Source organism: Heliangelus exortis, chromosome 9, assembly GCF_036169615.1.
Source record: "Heliangelus exortis chromosome 9, bHelExo1.hap1, whole genome shotgun sequence".
NCBI classification, from domain to species: domain Eukaryota; kingdom Metazoa; phylum Chordata; class Aves; order Apodiformes; family Trochilidae; genus Heliangelus; species Heliangelus exortis.
Window position 1 is genome coordinate 12,522,541 of NC_092430.1, and position 16,876 is coordinate 12,539,416.

Here is a 16,876-nt window from a genome sequence, read left to right on the forward strand (position 1 = left end):
AGAAGGCTGGCACTGGGCTACCAGTGGAACAGGGCTGCCGTGTGTGACTCCTTGTACCTTAATTTTGCCAGCAAGATGCTTTCTTCCTCACCCCCTGCACAAGTCTTGATGCAGTACAGGCAGCCACAGAAGTCCATGGGTAACTACTTGCTACATTTTCCATTCTCATCAGCAAGAAGGTTCCTAACCCTTTGGAGTTTAGTGCATTTAGAAGCAGAACCTTAAGTAACCACCAAATAAGATACAGACTAATATAGCAAAAAATCCTTAAGGCTGAGTTAGGAATTCAGTTTCCAGTCAGTTTTAAAAAAATGCTATTTCCACTCACCACATCTATAAAGCAAAACTACAGCATAAAAGGACTCCATGTAGTTCAAAACTGTAAATTCTCAGCTTACACAGAAGAGGGAGTTATTAATATCTAATAAGAAATTAATTCTACAGTTGTATTTTCTGATCTATGACACTCGTAAACTCAAATGCCAATCCAAAAACTCAAACTGGCTTTACTCAACAAGAAATTGCCTGTTCTCCTGATAATGACTTCCTCTGACAACCAAATTACATTGAAACAACTGAGCTTTGCCAACAGAGAATTTATGAGATAAAGTGAAATCTTTGTGCTTCCAGAGTTAGCAGCTCAAGATCTAGTCCAGCACAGCTAAGGGAAATAGAACCATTATTAACTATGAATATTTATAAAACATTAAACTTCAAGAATTTTATAGTTTTAAGGCATAAAATGTAAATCATTTTTCCATTTTGTCTTTTTCTCTGCAGCCTACAAACCACATAACCAGCTAATGTACCCACTGAAGAAAAGAGATTTTCCATTTAACTTTTTCCTACTTGACCAAAATGAGCAGGCAAACCCATCAAATTAGAGCTGATATAAATGGCTTTATCCATCTACCTCTTGCTAAAAGGCTTCAAGAAATGGTTCTGTGCAAATACATTTTTTAATACAGCTCTAAGTTTGGGTTTTTTTTTTTTTGTTGTTGTTGTTTCTTAACCTGGTTACTCCAAAAAACAAAAAAAAAAAACAAATTAGGGTTTCAATCTTTGGAGCAGTAAGCAGTTTCAAAGAAACACGATGAAATTTTAATTCTGGGAGATAATAGTTATTTTCTCACATCCAAATAATTAACAGAAAGGATTGGAAAAGGAGTCCTACCTCCCCTAGTACTTCATACTCATTGCCATGAACCATACTGAAACAGCACGTCCAGCCAACATCTAGGAAAAAAAAAGTTATTTGCCCCATCACTTCTTAACACAGTCCCTATATATTAACATTCAAAACCCAGCATAAGAGTCAGCAATATTTCATTAGCATAGCAAAAAAGGGGATATGTGCCAGGTGCAGGAGTGATTGTGATTGGAGAGCCCTCCACAGAGAAGAGGAAGGAAGGGAAGTGATGCTCCCAGGGCATTGCATTGGCTGGAGTCACTCTTGGCTCCTACAGTCTGGGAGATTCTGGTTTCATACCAGAAGACATATTTAGAAAGGCACAGAATAGGACAGGGGAAGAAATCCCACACTAGAGATCAGCTTGATGGGGAAGTTTTGTCTTTTTGCTCTGCACATCAAGCTGGCAGAGTGCTCTGTCTGGAATTTGAAGCATCTCCCTCCTCACAGCCCCCTCCTGTCCCCCCACTCCAGCTGGAGCAGAGTGGGTGGGAAGTGGTCAGATGAATCGTGGATGCTTGCCTGGCTACTGAGTCACTCGGCTCTAAGTCAAAGCCAAGACTGCAAAGGGAGACTCTGCAGTCTCTTCCCAGACCTCTTGCCAAACAGTATGAACAAATCAGTGTTTCTGAGCCTCAGTTTTCCCATCTACTTACAAAATACTTTGACGCATGTAGCTGAAAGGTGATAGAAATACTGCTCTGTTACCAGATGCTATTTTATCCTCTCTTGGGTCATAAATTGCAACTACTACCTAAAAATGAGGGTATGAAAGTACTTTTGTCTTGGTTTTTAGGTATACATGTACAAATACACACTGCCCAAATATGAACATACTGCTAGACTTGAATTCTAAAACTGCATCTGAACGATTATGTTTAAGCATTTTTGCAGCTATCATATCGATCTTAATTTCTATTATCCAAGACCCATCCTGTCTGTAATAAGCATCTCTAAAAATTTATTTTGGCCACAGGATGGCAGAGCAAGTATAAAGGCATTATTTTATCTTTTAACTAACTTCCATTCACCCGCGAAAAATATGTAAAGACAAAACACTTTTTCTTTCCACTGTCTCTGCTCACACTTTTATAAACTAGGTTAAACACTCTGACCTCCCCCAACAAATTACAGAAGAGAGTTTATAGAAAAGACATATCATGCAACTAAATTGGGAAAGGTCATTTCCAAGAAAGAGCTTGAGTCAGATGTGCAGAAATCCAGAAACTTGCAGGCATGTCCCCAAAACAGATACCACTATTGTACTGTTTGTACATAGGGCTACTTTAATTGTGTTGAGATTAGTGTTATTTCCTTTTCATTTAACTGAGTTTTTAAGACTAATCTTTCCAGCAGTTTTAAGTAGCCACCAAACAAATTATGTTGTTGTGACATATTTACTCAATACATATGCATGATAGCAGATTAAGTTACCAGAAGCCTAGCAGACAGAAGGTTATTGTTACCAAAACTCGGTCCTAAATCATAAGCATTTTTTCTTTGTTGCTATTATTCTTGGCTTAGGTGTAGTGAATGAGATTTTTAACAGCCTTCTGCCCCAACTTCTAAAGAAAATAAGCATAGAAAAAGCACACTTAAACATTGCAGAACACTTTCTTTGAGCTTCATGTGTTAAATTTAACCAAAGTATAATGCACTCCAGTTTGCAGAGGGCAGCAGTTAATTTCAAAAACTTAAAATGCTTATTCAAGTATTTTACTGAGTAAAAGTAAAGTACAAGTACAAATAAATACAAGGTTGACACTGCACAAATCCGTAAGTCCAGTATCTATGCAGGTCTTTACACAGCCTAAAAAGGAGAGGAAAGGTTTTCTTTAGCATTTGGTTTGAATACATTTATTTCTGAACTGAAGGAGGGATGAGCATAAAGAGAGCAACTGGAGCCTGCAAAAACATACCATGAACAAACCATGCTTCACATTTAAGTACCATTTACACTGCCCATGGCACTGGCTGTGCTGTTGGAGTATTTTCTCCTTTCCCACAAGACTCTACTACAAAGAAAAACATTCATAGTTCAAGACTTCAGAGGTTGGAGGGCTAGCTGAAAAGTATGAATATTCTCTTTATCAAGGTTCAGAGGGCTACCAACCTGTTGAACTGAAGCCAGGTGGGAATGCAGAAAGAAGCTCTGTAGCCACAACCGATTTCCAGAAATCCAGTGAAATGTTTAATGAAGTCGTAGGAAAGGACCGCAAGCATCTCTGTAATCGCTTTACCAGTGGACCACAGGCATTTAGGAAAATATTGGATTCAAGAAAGAAGTTGGCACAAAACATGGAGAAATGTCATGCTTAGTATTCTGCATGTACCAGGAGACATTCCACCAAGCGACACACACAGAAGGCAACGCAGTGAAGTAAAAAAACTGATGAAGCAAAGTTAGCTAAATCTAATGACAAGGAAACAAGGAGTAAATTAATGCTAGGAGTACAGGGAACCTACTTGCCTCCTGAATAATCCTCATTATTTCTGCTGACCAAATGTGTCAAATGACAACAGAGGTGTATGAGATTAAGCTCCTTAGTTCAGAAAATAAAAGACAGCAGAGAATCTTCTGACATAACCAGTATGTTTCACTGTTCGCTATAGTTTGGTGACTGGATTGAAAAAACAGTAGACTTAATGCTATTTTTCTCATTAATGATGGACCACAATATGAAATGTCTCTTATTTACTCAATTCCACTGTTTTGCACTTTTTCTAAAGTCATTTCTTATACATGAAGATTTATAACTTTACTTTGTATACAACCATTTGGCTCAATTATTGAGAAAAAAAAGTTTCATTTCATTCCTTGTGAAAAGCAAAACTTAATCCCAAACCAGCTTTCTTCACAAGTTGGTTTTTTTTTTTCCTGATCCGCAGACTTCGTTAGTAAAGGGAAAACATTCTTATCATGAGTAATACACAGTCTTATCTCTTCTTCGATAGTTAAAAGAGAAAAAACAAAATTCAGTAAAGTTTGCTATAAGATCTTATCATGAGCAAATATGCTGTGGAAGACATTCAGTCTGAAAGAACTTGCTTGGCTTGTTTTTCAGCTAAAGAAGTAGCAGTACAAAGCAGCATGCTGCACATAAAATCTTCAGCTTGAAGATAAACACACCAAAAATGAAAGAGCAGAGGCAGTATTTTACATATGGGAAAGATAAAACTAACCTATGTTTACAAACTAAAAATAAGTATACAGTAGCAGCATTATGTATGAGTTACTTCTAATAAATCCAAGGCTACCCTTCTATAACATTTCTTTGAAGTTAGGAGGTATATTTTTCATCCCATATGACCAATTCCTTTTGCATTAGCAAAAAGTTTTATTGTATATAAATATTTAAATCCATTATCTAAAGGATCCTAAGGGTATTTCCAGCATAAAAAATAAACTTTGCTTACTGTAGACCTCCTATATTTTAAGAGGAATCTCTTTATATTTGAATGCTCAGATTATATATTTTATCTATTTCCCTGAAAGTGTTCACTTCTCACATGTTAACACACTTTTATCACTCATCAAATCAGAGTCTAACTAGGAGCCCTTGCCACTCATTTTTTTTAGAACTGTTCTTAAAGAATCTTAAATTTGTATAAAAATGAAGATAGATCTTCAGGCTGTGGTATTTTAACAGCATTCCTAAAGTGCTTCTCAGGGTTCTGGTCATAAAACACTCCATATGGGTAGTAGTTTTGTTGTCTTAATGGCTGAAAACTTCTCCTCTCCTCTGCAATATAATTTAAATTTATTTTTATTTTTAAATGAGCTTCTGTTTCCCAACATGTGAATGGTGCTAGAGCTTTATAATGCGTTTTTGTTCCCTTTAGACTAAAAGTAAATAAGAATCGCAACAGTTTGCCAAAACCACATCCATTTATTTACTCAAACAACATTTCAAGAACACCTGCTCAGCTGTTTTGGAAACACACTGGCATCTCTATTCAGCCTTTCAAGTCTGTGTTACCCAGCTTCACGTAGATCACATCTACCACATAACAAAAATGCACAGCATTTCCTATACTTCTGCGTTCAGCTGAAGAACACATTTTCCTATTTTCACTATTTGAACAACTAGTATGGAAGAATTAAATAATTTCTCGGGACAACCATTTTTTCAAGTCTGAGCAGCACAATGGAAAAAATCCTCTTTGCAGAACAAGACCCAGGTAAAGCCAGGATACAAAAAAGATCAAGCACTGCTTTGTGTTCATACTCACATGTGCATAATGATGGACAATGAGATGAAGGCTCTAAACCCCTCACCAAATGCACATTGTGATTGGGAAACACCACAGAGGTCACCTCAGGACAAAAGGCTCCCTGTGGGATCGGAAAAGCTGCACTCACCAGCAGCTCTCTGCAACCATCTCATCCCCCCTGGTTGTATAAACTACAAAAAAAAGAAAGAAAGAAAAAAAAAAAGGACAATCGAGAAATATCTTCTAAAATATCTTCTATGCTTTTCTCATATCTGATATGTAATACTTCATAAATTCTGATCCTAAGGCATCTTTCATTACCACAGAAGTAGCTCTGTAAAATTTACACTACAAGAACACTTTAAACTAAAGACCCCTTGCCTCTGTCTTCCTTTCTTCCTTGCTTCTGCCTGCATTTATTCAAAAGTCACTGGCCACCCATGCTTTTTTTTTTTTTTTTTCTCTCCCTGCAGGATAGCTGACATCTGGCAAACACACAATACATGAAAAGGGAACAGGCTGGATGGAAAACAATGTGCTCACGTATGCCTGAGTGATGGGGACATTTAGCAAGGAGTCAAGAAGAACAAAAAGTTCATACTTCATATGGGTAAAATGCCCTCACACAGATTAAAGCATGTGATTGAAATAAGAGAACTGAAAATTTCCTTTTTTGCAAGTCACCATCTCAAGATCTTCACAGCTCATCATGGCACAGTGAGAACAAGTCTAAGACAGTGAGATCTGAAAACATTAAGGCAAAACACTACTTCATATACTAGGATCTGTCTTACTTTATAGGGTATGTGCTTTATAGTATGACCAAACTCTTGAAATAGCTCACTAGTGAATCACAGTTTACAAAAGTGATTCAGAGTTTCAAAATTTGGCTGTGCCAAAAGTTTGTTGTCATAATGTGCACCCGTCCACTTCTTCCATTCACCCAGTACTTCCATGGGTGAAAACTGGGTGTCAGGAGCTTACACACAATACTTTCTGCCACAGCTTCTCATGCATTGTGTTTACTTCATGCTGGAGAACCTTCCTTTGAAAAGCTGCAGTGGCCATGTGCTTCTGGGACATGAAACTCCTTAAGGGACATGAAACTCCTTAAGGGACATGAAACTCCTTAAGGGACACCACTTCTTACCGAAATGCCTTCAGTCACCACTATGCACAAGTGTGTGGGGGCAAAAGCCAAACAAGTTAAATCCCCCAAAATCCTTCTCTCCTGTAATCTCAGAGACTTGCTAGAATTCAGGAGCTAAAATACCAGAGGAGTTCACTCTTACAAAGCAAGTTCTGTTTTCTCTGAGCTCTTTATACACATCCTGAAGGCAACTCAGTTGGATCCAGCTACAGAGCAAAAATGCAACTTCTGTATGGTAAATGTGCAACTGGGAACTGGAACAGGATACAATTTCCTCTCTCAGGTATTCCCACCTGCTCTACCTCTCTCCATCCACACTGGTGCCCCAGGAGACTGGAGGAAGACCTACCATTCAAATACTACCAGATGCACTTGGACACTTCTGTCTGTTGCAGAAGAATAAAGGTTGTTATCAGTCACCAGTTTACTTTAAGGAAGAAAGACTTGAGCAGTTATTCTGCTTGTTCTGATGCTATCTTATACAGAGCAGAAAATTTATTTAATACACTTGGAAGAATGTGCTCCAATTTAAAATTGAAAATTACTGCTCTAAACCAACACGGAAACCAGTAAGGCTGCAAACCTCCTTTTCATGCACTGCCAGTGGATGAGCCTACATCCTGAGAGATTATCAAGCCAAGACTGAGAAAACTTAAAGCCTGATGTGTTCATCAAGTCCAATTTGAAGGGTAGGTCCTGATGTCTTCAAGTACTGAGTGTTGTAAAATATCTGACAGGCTTAAAGCTCAGATTATCTGCCATTCCAACAGAAGCTGTGTAAAGGCAAAGTTTTCAAACCCTATCTGTACTATAGGCATTGTAGTAGGAAGAAACTAATATTTAATTTGCTCTGCTACTTTCCTTTCCTCTCTGCTCTCCACTCCCAACACAGCCAAAATGGTGAAAAGCCATCAGTAGTTGAACAATTTCTTTGACAACAAAGCAAAATTATTGGAGAGAGAAGAGTCCTGGTTTCAGGCCAAAAGACTACTTCCCAAATAAATTTGTTACTATGCGATTTTGCAGTTTCCTTGCCAAGTTCAGGCACTCCAAAACATCCAAAACTGTAAGTAAGAGGCAGAGGAAAGCAGAGGAAACAAGACTCAAGACCCAAAACACAAGCAAGATTTTTCAAGAAATCCGTTTTCTCTACTGCTGAGGTGGCACAGCACTGCCCCAAACATCCTCCACAACAGGCAGCCTTTCAGCTCTGCTAATTCTGAAGTTGCACTGATGCCAACAGATGCTCTAAGCATGCTGAGCAAAACCCTCACTTTGAACTGGTGCCTTACTCCATTAAATACCTTAAAACAAATATGCTTTTATTTCACATTTGATTCTTGTGCAAAATAATCCCTAGAGGCGCTGCTTTAAATACAGCCAAAACAGCTTTTCTGAAGTGAAGCTCAATCCATAAAATTAACTTTCCAAAAGCACTAAATTACCATCACAAAATTTAGGATTGAGGTGTCAAAGGAATAAACTGGCTGGCTCTGTGTCCATAGCTGCAGAAGGAAGCAATTCTGTGGGGTGAATTCTGAGCTTTCCTGAGTCTTGACCCACCCTCACTTCATTTCCATCCTTCTCCCCTATCCCAAAATGCAATAAAGACAACAATCATCCCATAAGTGGGATGCATTTATAAAAATCTTAAAAGCTACATCAAGTGGGAAGATGGGGTGGGAATACAAGGGTGGGAGGGGAGGCAGAAATAAAAAAAAATACTACTAGCAAATAAAATGTTTCATTGAAGATGATAAAAGCAACTCTTTCCAATTCTCTTGAATGCTTGATTTGTATAGCTTCTTCAGTACTGTAGAGCAGGAGTGCTTTATTAGATCCAGAGTCACTTCTTATATTAAAATACAGGAAGGTTCTGGGAAGCCGTGATGGAAAGCCATTTGAAGTGAGACTTCTATATTTTGGGTACAAAAAATCCTTCACAGCATCAGTTCTCAATTTTAGTGTTGGTTGGAAATGAACTTTCTGTCAGAGACCATCTTTCTTGGCAGCAGCTAGAAGGAAGAAACAGAACAACTGGAGCTGCCTGTCAGTCATAAATTACTTATCCCTGGAACTCCATAGTTAACTCTGCCAGTGCCAATCTCAGCTCTAAGATCTGTCAATACAAATTTAACAAATGCATTTTATAAAGCCTCTGCCTTCTAACTAATGTTCTGCTATGGAATAAAAAAATCCCACAAGTAAATAATAATAATAAAAATCAAGTAATTGATTTGTACTTGACTCCCAGCAAACTGCTGAGACAGGCATTGGGTTCCCTTTCACTCACAAAAAGAGCAGAGCAATCTACTTTGCCATGCAGGAAACTGAGGAATCAGGGAAGTGAAGAGTCAGAAACTATTTACTTCTTTCAGAACTGAACCCACTGAAGACCATATCAAAAACAAATCAAAGGAAAGTGAAATGCACACATTCTTTAAAAAGCCCATTGCAGTAGCTGAAAAGAAAAATCTGAACAATTTTCTTTAGGCAGAAAACCAAAAGCAAAAAAAATATGTGGATATAGGAGGAAAGAATGATAAGGCTCTACTGTAGACTTTTATATCACTTTAAAATGTCTTCGGCTCCTTTTTCCTTACATGCTGGAAGGAAAAAAAAAAATCTGTTGTGGAAGCCTTGCACTAAATTAACATTTATTCCATGAGTACAGCAGATGTGGAGGAAAAGCTATTACAGAAGAAAAAGGACCAATCAAATAGATTTCATTAGCATTATCTCACTGAAAATCTATCTTCTTTTTGGGCTTGTCGTAGTCTTTTTCCCATTAGCTCACAGTAAGAGTGAAACAGTAATCCTTTGGGAAAAAAAAAGAGGCTACAAACACGTATTGAAATGACTTGTTGCACAGTGATGTTAAAGGAGATTAAATGTGTAAAATACTACTGAGTGCTGTGAACATTTCTAGGAGTATCAGTCAAAATAGTTCATAAATCTGAAATAAAACCAAGCCATACTCAGTCTCCTTTTGGCTAAAACCAAATTTTCTTGCCAACATACTGCTCTGCCTCCCCATAACACACACCACAGTCTCATCACGAACTTAACAGTGAAAATTGGAGCTAGATGAAAGCAGAACAAATGAAATACTTTGCAATACTGTTGCAGAGCACCTTTATGTCCTTGTACTCCCGAGGTTTCTTATACACTGCTGGAATTAGAAGTTGCTTTCCTCCTGACGCATATATCTCCCATGCCCCCAAACAGACTTTGCTAGGAGACATAAGAGTCTTTAAGTGCTTTTAAAAGTAAAGAAAATTTTAAATTATTTCCTAGTCATGAAAATGATGTTTATACCGTGTGAGCTTGTGTGTCTTTGCAAATACATCATTAAAAAAAAAAAAAAGAGAGAGGACTATAGCAATGTGAGCATTGTAAACAAACATTTTTCCCTTCCAACAAACCTACAATTTTGTTGTACTGCTCCAGCCTAACTTTAAGCATGGTTACAACCCACTCTTCAAAACAGCAGAACAGGGAAATATGCAGACATGCTTATTTTCAAGACAAGAATAATGTTTCTACTTTTCTCCCAAGTTTCTGTTTAGGAAATAAGATGTACAGTTTTTTCAAATATTAGCACATAAAAAGTGAGCTCCTGCTTATATCACCAAAAGCCTCTACAAAAAAAAAGGAAGATTGGTACAGAAAACAGGGAAAATCCATCCCATACACTTTCTACTGGAAGTGTAATACACTTTTTGTTAAGTTCATAGGCACCAACTCAGATGAGGAATAATTTCAACAGTAACAGAGTAAATACTCAGAAATCTGACACTTAGAGAAACCCGCAATCTAAATATATCTACAATGCCTTTAAAAATATTAATCAATAAATATAATTTCTGTAAGAAAAATGCAACATGCAAAGAAACTACCTATACTGTCAAGCAAAAGCTGTTACATTAATTTAAAATTACCCTTTATTTTTCACAAGTTTTTCCAACACATGGTGCATTTTGGCATGGTAGACTTTGAGACAGTTCGCTTCAAGTTTCTTTAAATTACAAACAGTAGATACAGTAGGAATATTTTAAACCGATTTCTTTAAAATAAACAGTAAGTTAAGACCCCTAGCTTTAAAAGACAGACTGCCACAATTCCATTTTCCTGATACAAAATTCAAGTAAGTCTAAGAGTAGAAAATTGTCTTTATAAAACATCCTGTTATTATAATTAACTAGCTTTCTGAAAATAAGCATCAAATTTCCATTATCAGTTGGGTGCAATTACACAATTAGAAAAATAATTTATTTTAAATGAAGGTCACTTGGTGAAGAAAAGCAAATTTTCAACGGGGTGAGTTTTTAAAACAAATGAGAGACCATTTTTTTTTAGCTAAATAATCTAATCCTTGGCTCCATCTCTGACATGGTTGGGTTTTTTTCATCTAGAGCCATACATTTCCATACTAAAAATTAGTTAGGATACAGACTACTGAGACTTTTTCCTTCAGCATATGCCAGCATGTGGAATTACTGCTTATCACCAGCAACTGTGTGCAAGATTCATTTGATTTTGTCTTTGTTGGCATGGAACATACACGCCACAAAAACTTGTAACTGTGCAACTACTCTGAATGAAAACTACAAACTTTTCAGGTAATTTTGTATCCAGGGCTGTTTGTGTTTTTTATTTTCAACAGAGAAATGGATTCATTATAACATGCTTTTCCATTTTCCCACCTTACCTACTCTTTTAGACAGCAGAATGGAAACATAAGCAGGACATGGTTACTTTGTGACTCAAGGCTCAGAGCAGATATTGAGAAATGTTCAATAATTTTAGAACATTTTTCCTTTTTCATTCTTCTAGCCCAAAGTAACTTTGCTGTCTAGGAACAGTAACTTATAGTTTCTTTTATCACCATCTTCCAGAAGAAATCTATAAATAAATGTTTATGCAAAGAATCAAACACCACTGAAGAGGGCAAAAAAATAAAATTAAGGATCAATAAATGATACTGCAATGTATCTTGTGCCATTCAAGATAGGAAGTCCTTCATGTAAATGAGTCAGTCTTCCTGGGTGCATGAAACTCCATCCTTTCCTGGGAGACTCAATGGAGCAGTTGTACCTAAGAAATTTACATCCACCTCCCTGCAGCAAAAACAAAAGAAAACCCCAGACATTTACCTTCTGTTTTAATTGAGTTTCTCCTCCTTCATCCACAGCTTAAAACATTTTTCTACTGGTAATAGACTGTTAACAATAATATTTTTTTACTGTCCCTACTAAAAAGATTATTTGAATTACACCACCTTCAGAGCAATAGATGAGACATGCATTTGCAATCAGAGATTTCCTCTTGCTTTGCTTTAGCATTCCCTGAATAACAATTCCTTCAACCAGCAGCTGTGACAAGCAGATCTTCAATAATTTTATTGTAGTTGATATTAAGGAGAAACAAAAAGGGTTCAAAGCCCCTGTTGCAGGACTGCATCCCTATCTAGCATAGCATTTAAACAAATCTTATTTTAAGATTTTTTTATTAATCTGGCTGTTGTTTTTAAAACTGAAGGTGTGTATTCTAAACACACTTAGAGGTGTTACGTAGGACTTGAATAATACAGGTTTACAAAGAACACAAGCAAAGTTTCTCTACAAGTCAAAGCTGGATATCACCGGCACTGCTCTGCTGACCTCTGTAGTGTGGGGAATGTTGTATTTGAATTAAAAAAAAAAAATTAACGACATCCAGGAACAACAACTGAAACTTTTCATTCTGTGGCTGATCTAAGAAAGAATAATTAAAAAAAAAGAAAAAAAAAAAAAGAAAAAAAAAGAAAAAGTAGCCATTTGAATCTACTTGAGACTATTTAAAGAATTCTTAAAAATTGGTTTTCTCTTTAAAGAAATGAAGCATTTAAGAGATATTAAAAATGACATGGCTAACATCTCCAAAATTTTTCTTTAAGCCCCTTCTACCCCATTATCTGAAACCATTTTGACCAATCCAGCCCGACTGCATCAGCCCTTCTGGATCCTGAAATCAAGCAAATTTAGTACTTGTCAAAAAAAACCCATCAACAACAAAAACAAACGAACAAACAACAACAAAATGTAAGGAATAACATCTCGATTTATGATGCACATCTTTTCCTTATCAACATAGTCTTTGAATATATCCATTTAAGCTCTACTTTCAAAACAATATGAGTTAATAAAAGGAAAATTTTTAAGTCAGGAAGTGGTAAACTTACTTGAAAGTCTTCTCCTACTTTGTTGAGAGCAATATTGATTGTGAATGTAGAGGAGTCATGATGAGGTCTGAGTGACCGTTGTCTATCAGGGCTGTATTTCACAACAAAATTCAATAAAGCAAATCCCTGAAATAAAATATACAGTCAGGAAATAAAACATGCAGTAAGACTTTAAGATGTAAACTTCCAAACACTCACACAGTTCTCAAGTTTGTTTTTTGTTTAAAGTTGTTATTAACAATATTCATCTGTATCTATTTCTACATCATGCATAAACTCCACAACTAAAGGAAAAGAAATTATATGCAATAAAGTGCTTAGCATTACTAATGCAACAATTATCTGCAAACAATTTAAACACATACCTTGGTATAATAGCCAGCAAACACTTTTAGTGTTACCGGTGCAATGAACTCTCTTATGAAATGCAGCCACTCAGCATCCAATCCAATTTGCTTCATATGAATATCATCAGTTGGAACATTTTCATAACCTCCAGAAATACGGCTGTCCTAATGACAACATCATAAATATCATTCAGTTATGGCCATGGAATATTGCTGGCACTTCTATGAATATTTATTTGGAATCTGCAGAATCAAAAAACTGGAACAAAGCAATGTTGGACTAAGTGGGCACATGTGATCTTGCTGTACACTAAATTTCACAGCTAACTGCTGTGGAAAAAAACCTGCTTAGTATCAATGAGCAAAAATTCAAAAATTTTAAAAGGGGAATTAATATTTGGATATATTGCCTGTAAACAAGGGTTTCCTGGAGTAAGCATTTTATTTTGGGAGATACAGATGCAACTAAAAACGTTTTATCAGATCAAGAGAGTACAGACCTCAACTTGACATTGTGGTTAACATTGAAAAAAATGTGAAGATACAAAGGTGTAAAATTCTCTCTCCTTCCTTTAAGTAAAATAATGTCTGCAATTTATCTCTTTTCCATGGTACCACATTTGTGACTATCACAAACATTCTTCCAATTTTAGCAGTAGCCAGCAAATATATTGAACTTTCTGCAAACATAAACCCAATCATAGAATCATAGAATTGGCTGGGTTGGAAGGGACCTCAGAGATCAAGTCTAATCCTTGATCCAATACCGCTGCAGTTCCCAGCCCATGGCACTGAGTGCCACATCCAGTCTCTTTTTAAGTATCTCCAGGGACGGAGAATCCACTACTTCCCTGGGCAGCCCATTCCAATGCCTGATCACCCTCTCCGTAAAGAAATTCTTTCTAATATCCAACCTAAACCTCCCCTGGCACAACTTGAGACCGTGCCCTCTTGTCTTGCTGAGAGTTGCCTGGGAAGAGACCAACCCCCACCTGGCTACAACCTCCTTTCAGGTAGTTGTAGAGAGTGGTGAAGTCTTCTCTGAGCCTCCTCTTCTCCAGGCTGAACAGCCCCAGCTCCCTCAGCCTCTCCTCATAGGATCTGTGCTGGAGTCCCTTCACCAGCCTGGTTGCCCTCCTTTGGACCTGCTCCAGGACCTCAATATCCTTCCTGAACTGAGGGGCCCAGAACTGGACACAGTACTTGAGGTGTGGCCTCACCAGCATTGAGTACAGGGGCAATAGAACATAACATTTGTGGGTAACTGATTAGGGGGACAAGTCTGACAATTAGTATTGTAGAGGTAATATATTAGTATTGAAGAGGAAAATGAGTAAAACTCTGAACACTTATCAACACTTATCCAGGATAAACTTAGAATAATTGCTGAGTAACAGCCACACACTGAATTTTCCTAGTTCAAGGTTAATTGAGGAATGTCTCCAAATCTATTGTGCAACAATCTTCATGGTAGACTAAACTACACATTTTATACCACAAAGCAGATGTCTTGGATCACTGGCAATTGTTGACATGTTTGTTTGTTGCAGTACGTGGTGACTTCTTCGCATAAAGCTACTCAATCATGTTTATATGACACTTACTTGGTGTTTTCCACCAGACCACTGTCCAAAATGTTCCATTTCTTCAACCAATTCATCACAGGCAGTGTCAGAAAATATGGGAAACCAAAAAACATCTGGACATGGCTACAAAAGAAAAAAAAAAAAACGAACACTTAAAAATATATTGAGCTTTCAGTGGATTTAATTTTTAACAGCTATCTTTTATTTTCAACTGCTAAAAAAAAGGTATCTTCACTTTTCTTGGTCATCAGAAAATACCATCTCTTCTCATCTGAGCAATTATTCACATACATCTAAATAATTAAATCTACAAGCACACTCTTAAAGAACAAAGAAAACCCCACAAACTACTTTGTAATCCATGACTCAGCTCATGTGTTAGATGTACCCACATATTCTGTGTCATAGCTTCTCTAAATAACAAACTTCTTCATTACAAGCTATTAAGAAAACAAGTCTAAAACTTACCATTGTTCTAAAACCAATTTATCCCTGCTTTCTAAGGAAGCAAATTTCATTAAATCACTGTCCCTAATTGTCATAGAACCGATCATCCAGCACTAGTACAACAATTATCATCATAGGAGTGCTCTGTCCAGGGCAGCTACATGAAAGCCAGCAGCCAGGCAGACAGAAAAAAAGACCTGTTTGTATAAAATAAATGAAGCCTTTTGGCTTCATTTGGATTCATGGCTGTCAGAGCTTAGAGAATCCATAGGGAAAGGCACACCCCAAGAAAAAGTGTCTAGAACACCTTGCTTTTGCCAGATACTAGAAAACACAGGAATCTGCTACAGAGATTTTGTTAGGCCTTCTGCAAGTGATACTAGGTTAGTTCAAATAAATAAGCAAAATACAGCTGGATTTTGGAGAAGGCAATTATTACACTATTCTGAGCAATCTAGCAATTATTTTTTTGACTCCTCCAAAACATAATAAAAAATCCTTCAACCACAGATCAAAACAGCATTTGCATGGAAATAGTTGCCATATACCAATTTATTACCAGTCAATCCCACAAATTTTAAGAAACCCACTTATACCCACCTGTTCTACTATATTATCAGTGAAGATCTTTGAGTAGTTGGGATTTATATAGGTTTCCTTCCAGTCCTAAAAAAATTATTTTAAAACATTAAGACAGAACAAATGAATTTATAAATGACAAAATTAATTTATGTTCTATTCATTTGCTCTACTGAAATTTCACACTGGAAACAATAAATAATTTCTTATAAACAAACTTGTTGACAATATGTCAAAAATCATGTAAATTTGTACATCAGGGTCCAATCTCCAACTCCTTACTCTGGTCATCAGTTGGATTGATGATACAATATATTGTTATTTGCTTAAAGAGGTGGTACAGACTACCGTTTAGTACACAATTAATATTTAGTACATACTTCTAAAAAGTTCTCCATGCAAAGTCTTTATATACCAAGTCCTTTAAAATACATAAATGTTGCAATATTCTCCAATAATTGCTTCATCAAAAACATACCACAGGATTTTCAAATATCTGCCAGAGGTCGTTGTTGTAGTGGGAGGTATTGTAGTTGGCTGTAGAAAGAAGTCTTCCAAACTCGTGTCTGTTGGTAATGTACATGAAAACACCCTATACACCAAGTAGAGAAAATGTCACTAGCAAAACTGTCCACCTCAGCAAAAGTGATTTTGTTCAAAAGTCTGTTCATTTATGCCTGCACTTTCATAAAATATATCACGCACTTGTGCATACACATTATACAAATACTGTTCATTCAGCATCTTTAGTTTTTGAATGGTTGATTCTAACCACCATGTAGTGCAAAATTTCATCGTTACATGCATTTGGTTAAATTTATTTTCTAAACATGTTAAACCAAAATATATACTGCTCAGAAAGTAAACCCACTTGCAGTTATAGAAAAGAAAAAAGAGAGGAGTGGTTGATTTGATTTCCAGAAAACTAAGCAGACACACTGGAAGCAAACTGAAAACATTAATACAAGAAAACCAGCATCTAGAGTTTAGTTTCTGTTTAAAAACTGAAGGAATAAACTAAAAATAAGAGGGCTAACACAAGTCAGAGTAAAAAATATTTTTTCAGAGTATCCACTACATGGTCCTCTGGTGATTGGCCTGAAATAAAGAAATATTGGTATATACAGCATGTAAGAATAT

General features: G+C 36.6%; 1 protein-coding gene across 4 annotated transcripts in view; it reads right to left on the reverse strand.

Annotated features, from left to right (window-relative positions):
- Nucleotides 1-10,480: 10,480 nt before the first annotated feature.
- Nucleotides 10,481-16,876, reverse strand: part of PLOD2 (procollagen-lysine,2-oxoglutarate 5-dioxygenase 2) — a 50,724-nt gene continuing 44,328 nt past the window's right edge. For all 4 annotated transcript variants that reach the window (XM_071752178.1, XM_071752177.1, XM_071752179.1 and 1 more), the window contains 6 exons: nucleotides 16,215-16,328; nucleotides 15,758-15,823; nucleotides 14,729-14,833; nucleotides 13,143-13,289; nucleotides 12,778-12,903; nucleotides 10,481-11,674 (listed from right to left, as the gene is read on the reverse strand). In XM_071752178.1, coding sequence (XP_071608279.1) covers nucleotides 11,519-11,674; nucleotides 12,778-12,903; nucleotides 13,143-13,289; nucleotides 14,729-14,833; nucleotides 15,758-15,823; nucleotides 16,215-16,328 — 714 coding nt within the window. In that variant the 3' untranslated portion in view covers nucleotides 10,481-11,518. The remainder of the gene's footprint in view (nucleotides 11,675-12,777; nucleotides 12,904-13,142; nucleotides 13,290-14,728; nucleotides 14,834-15,757; nucleotides 15,824-16,214; nucleotides 16,329-16,876) is intronic.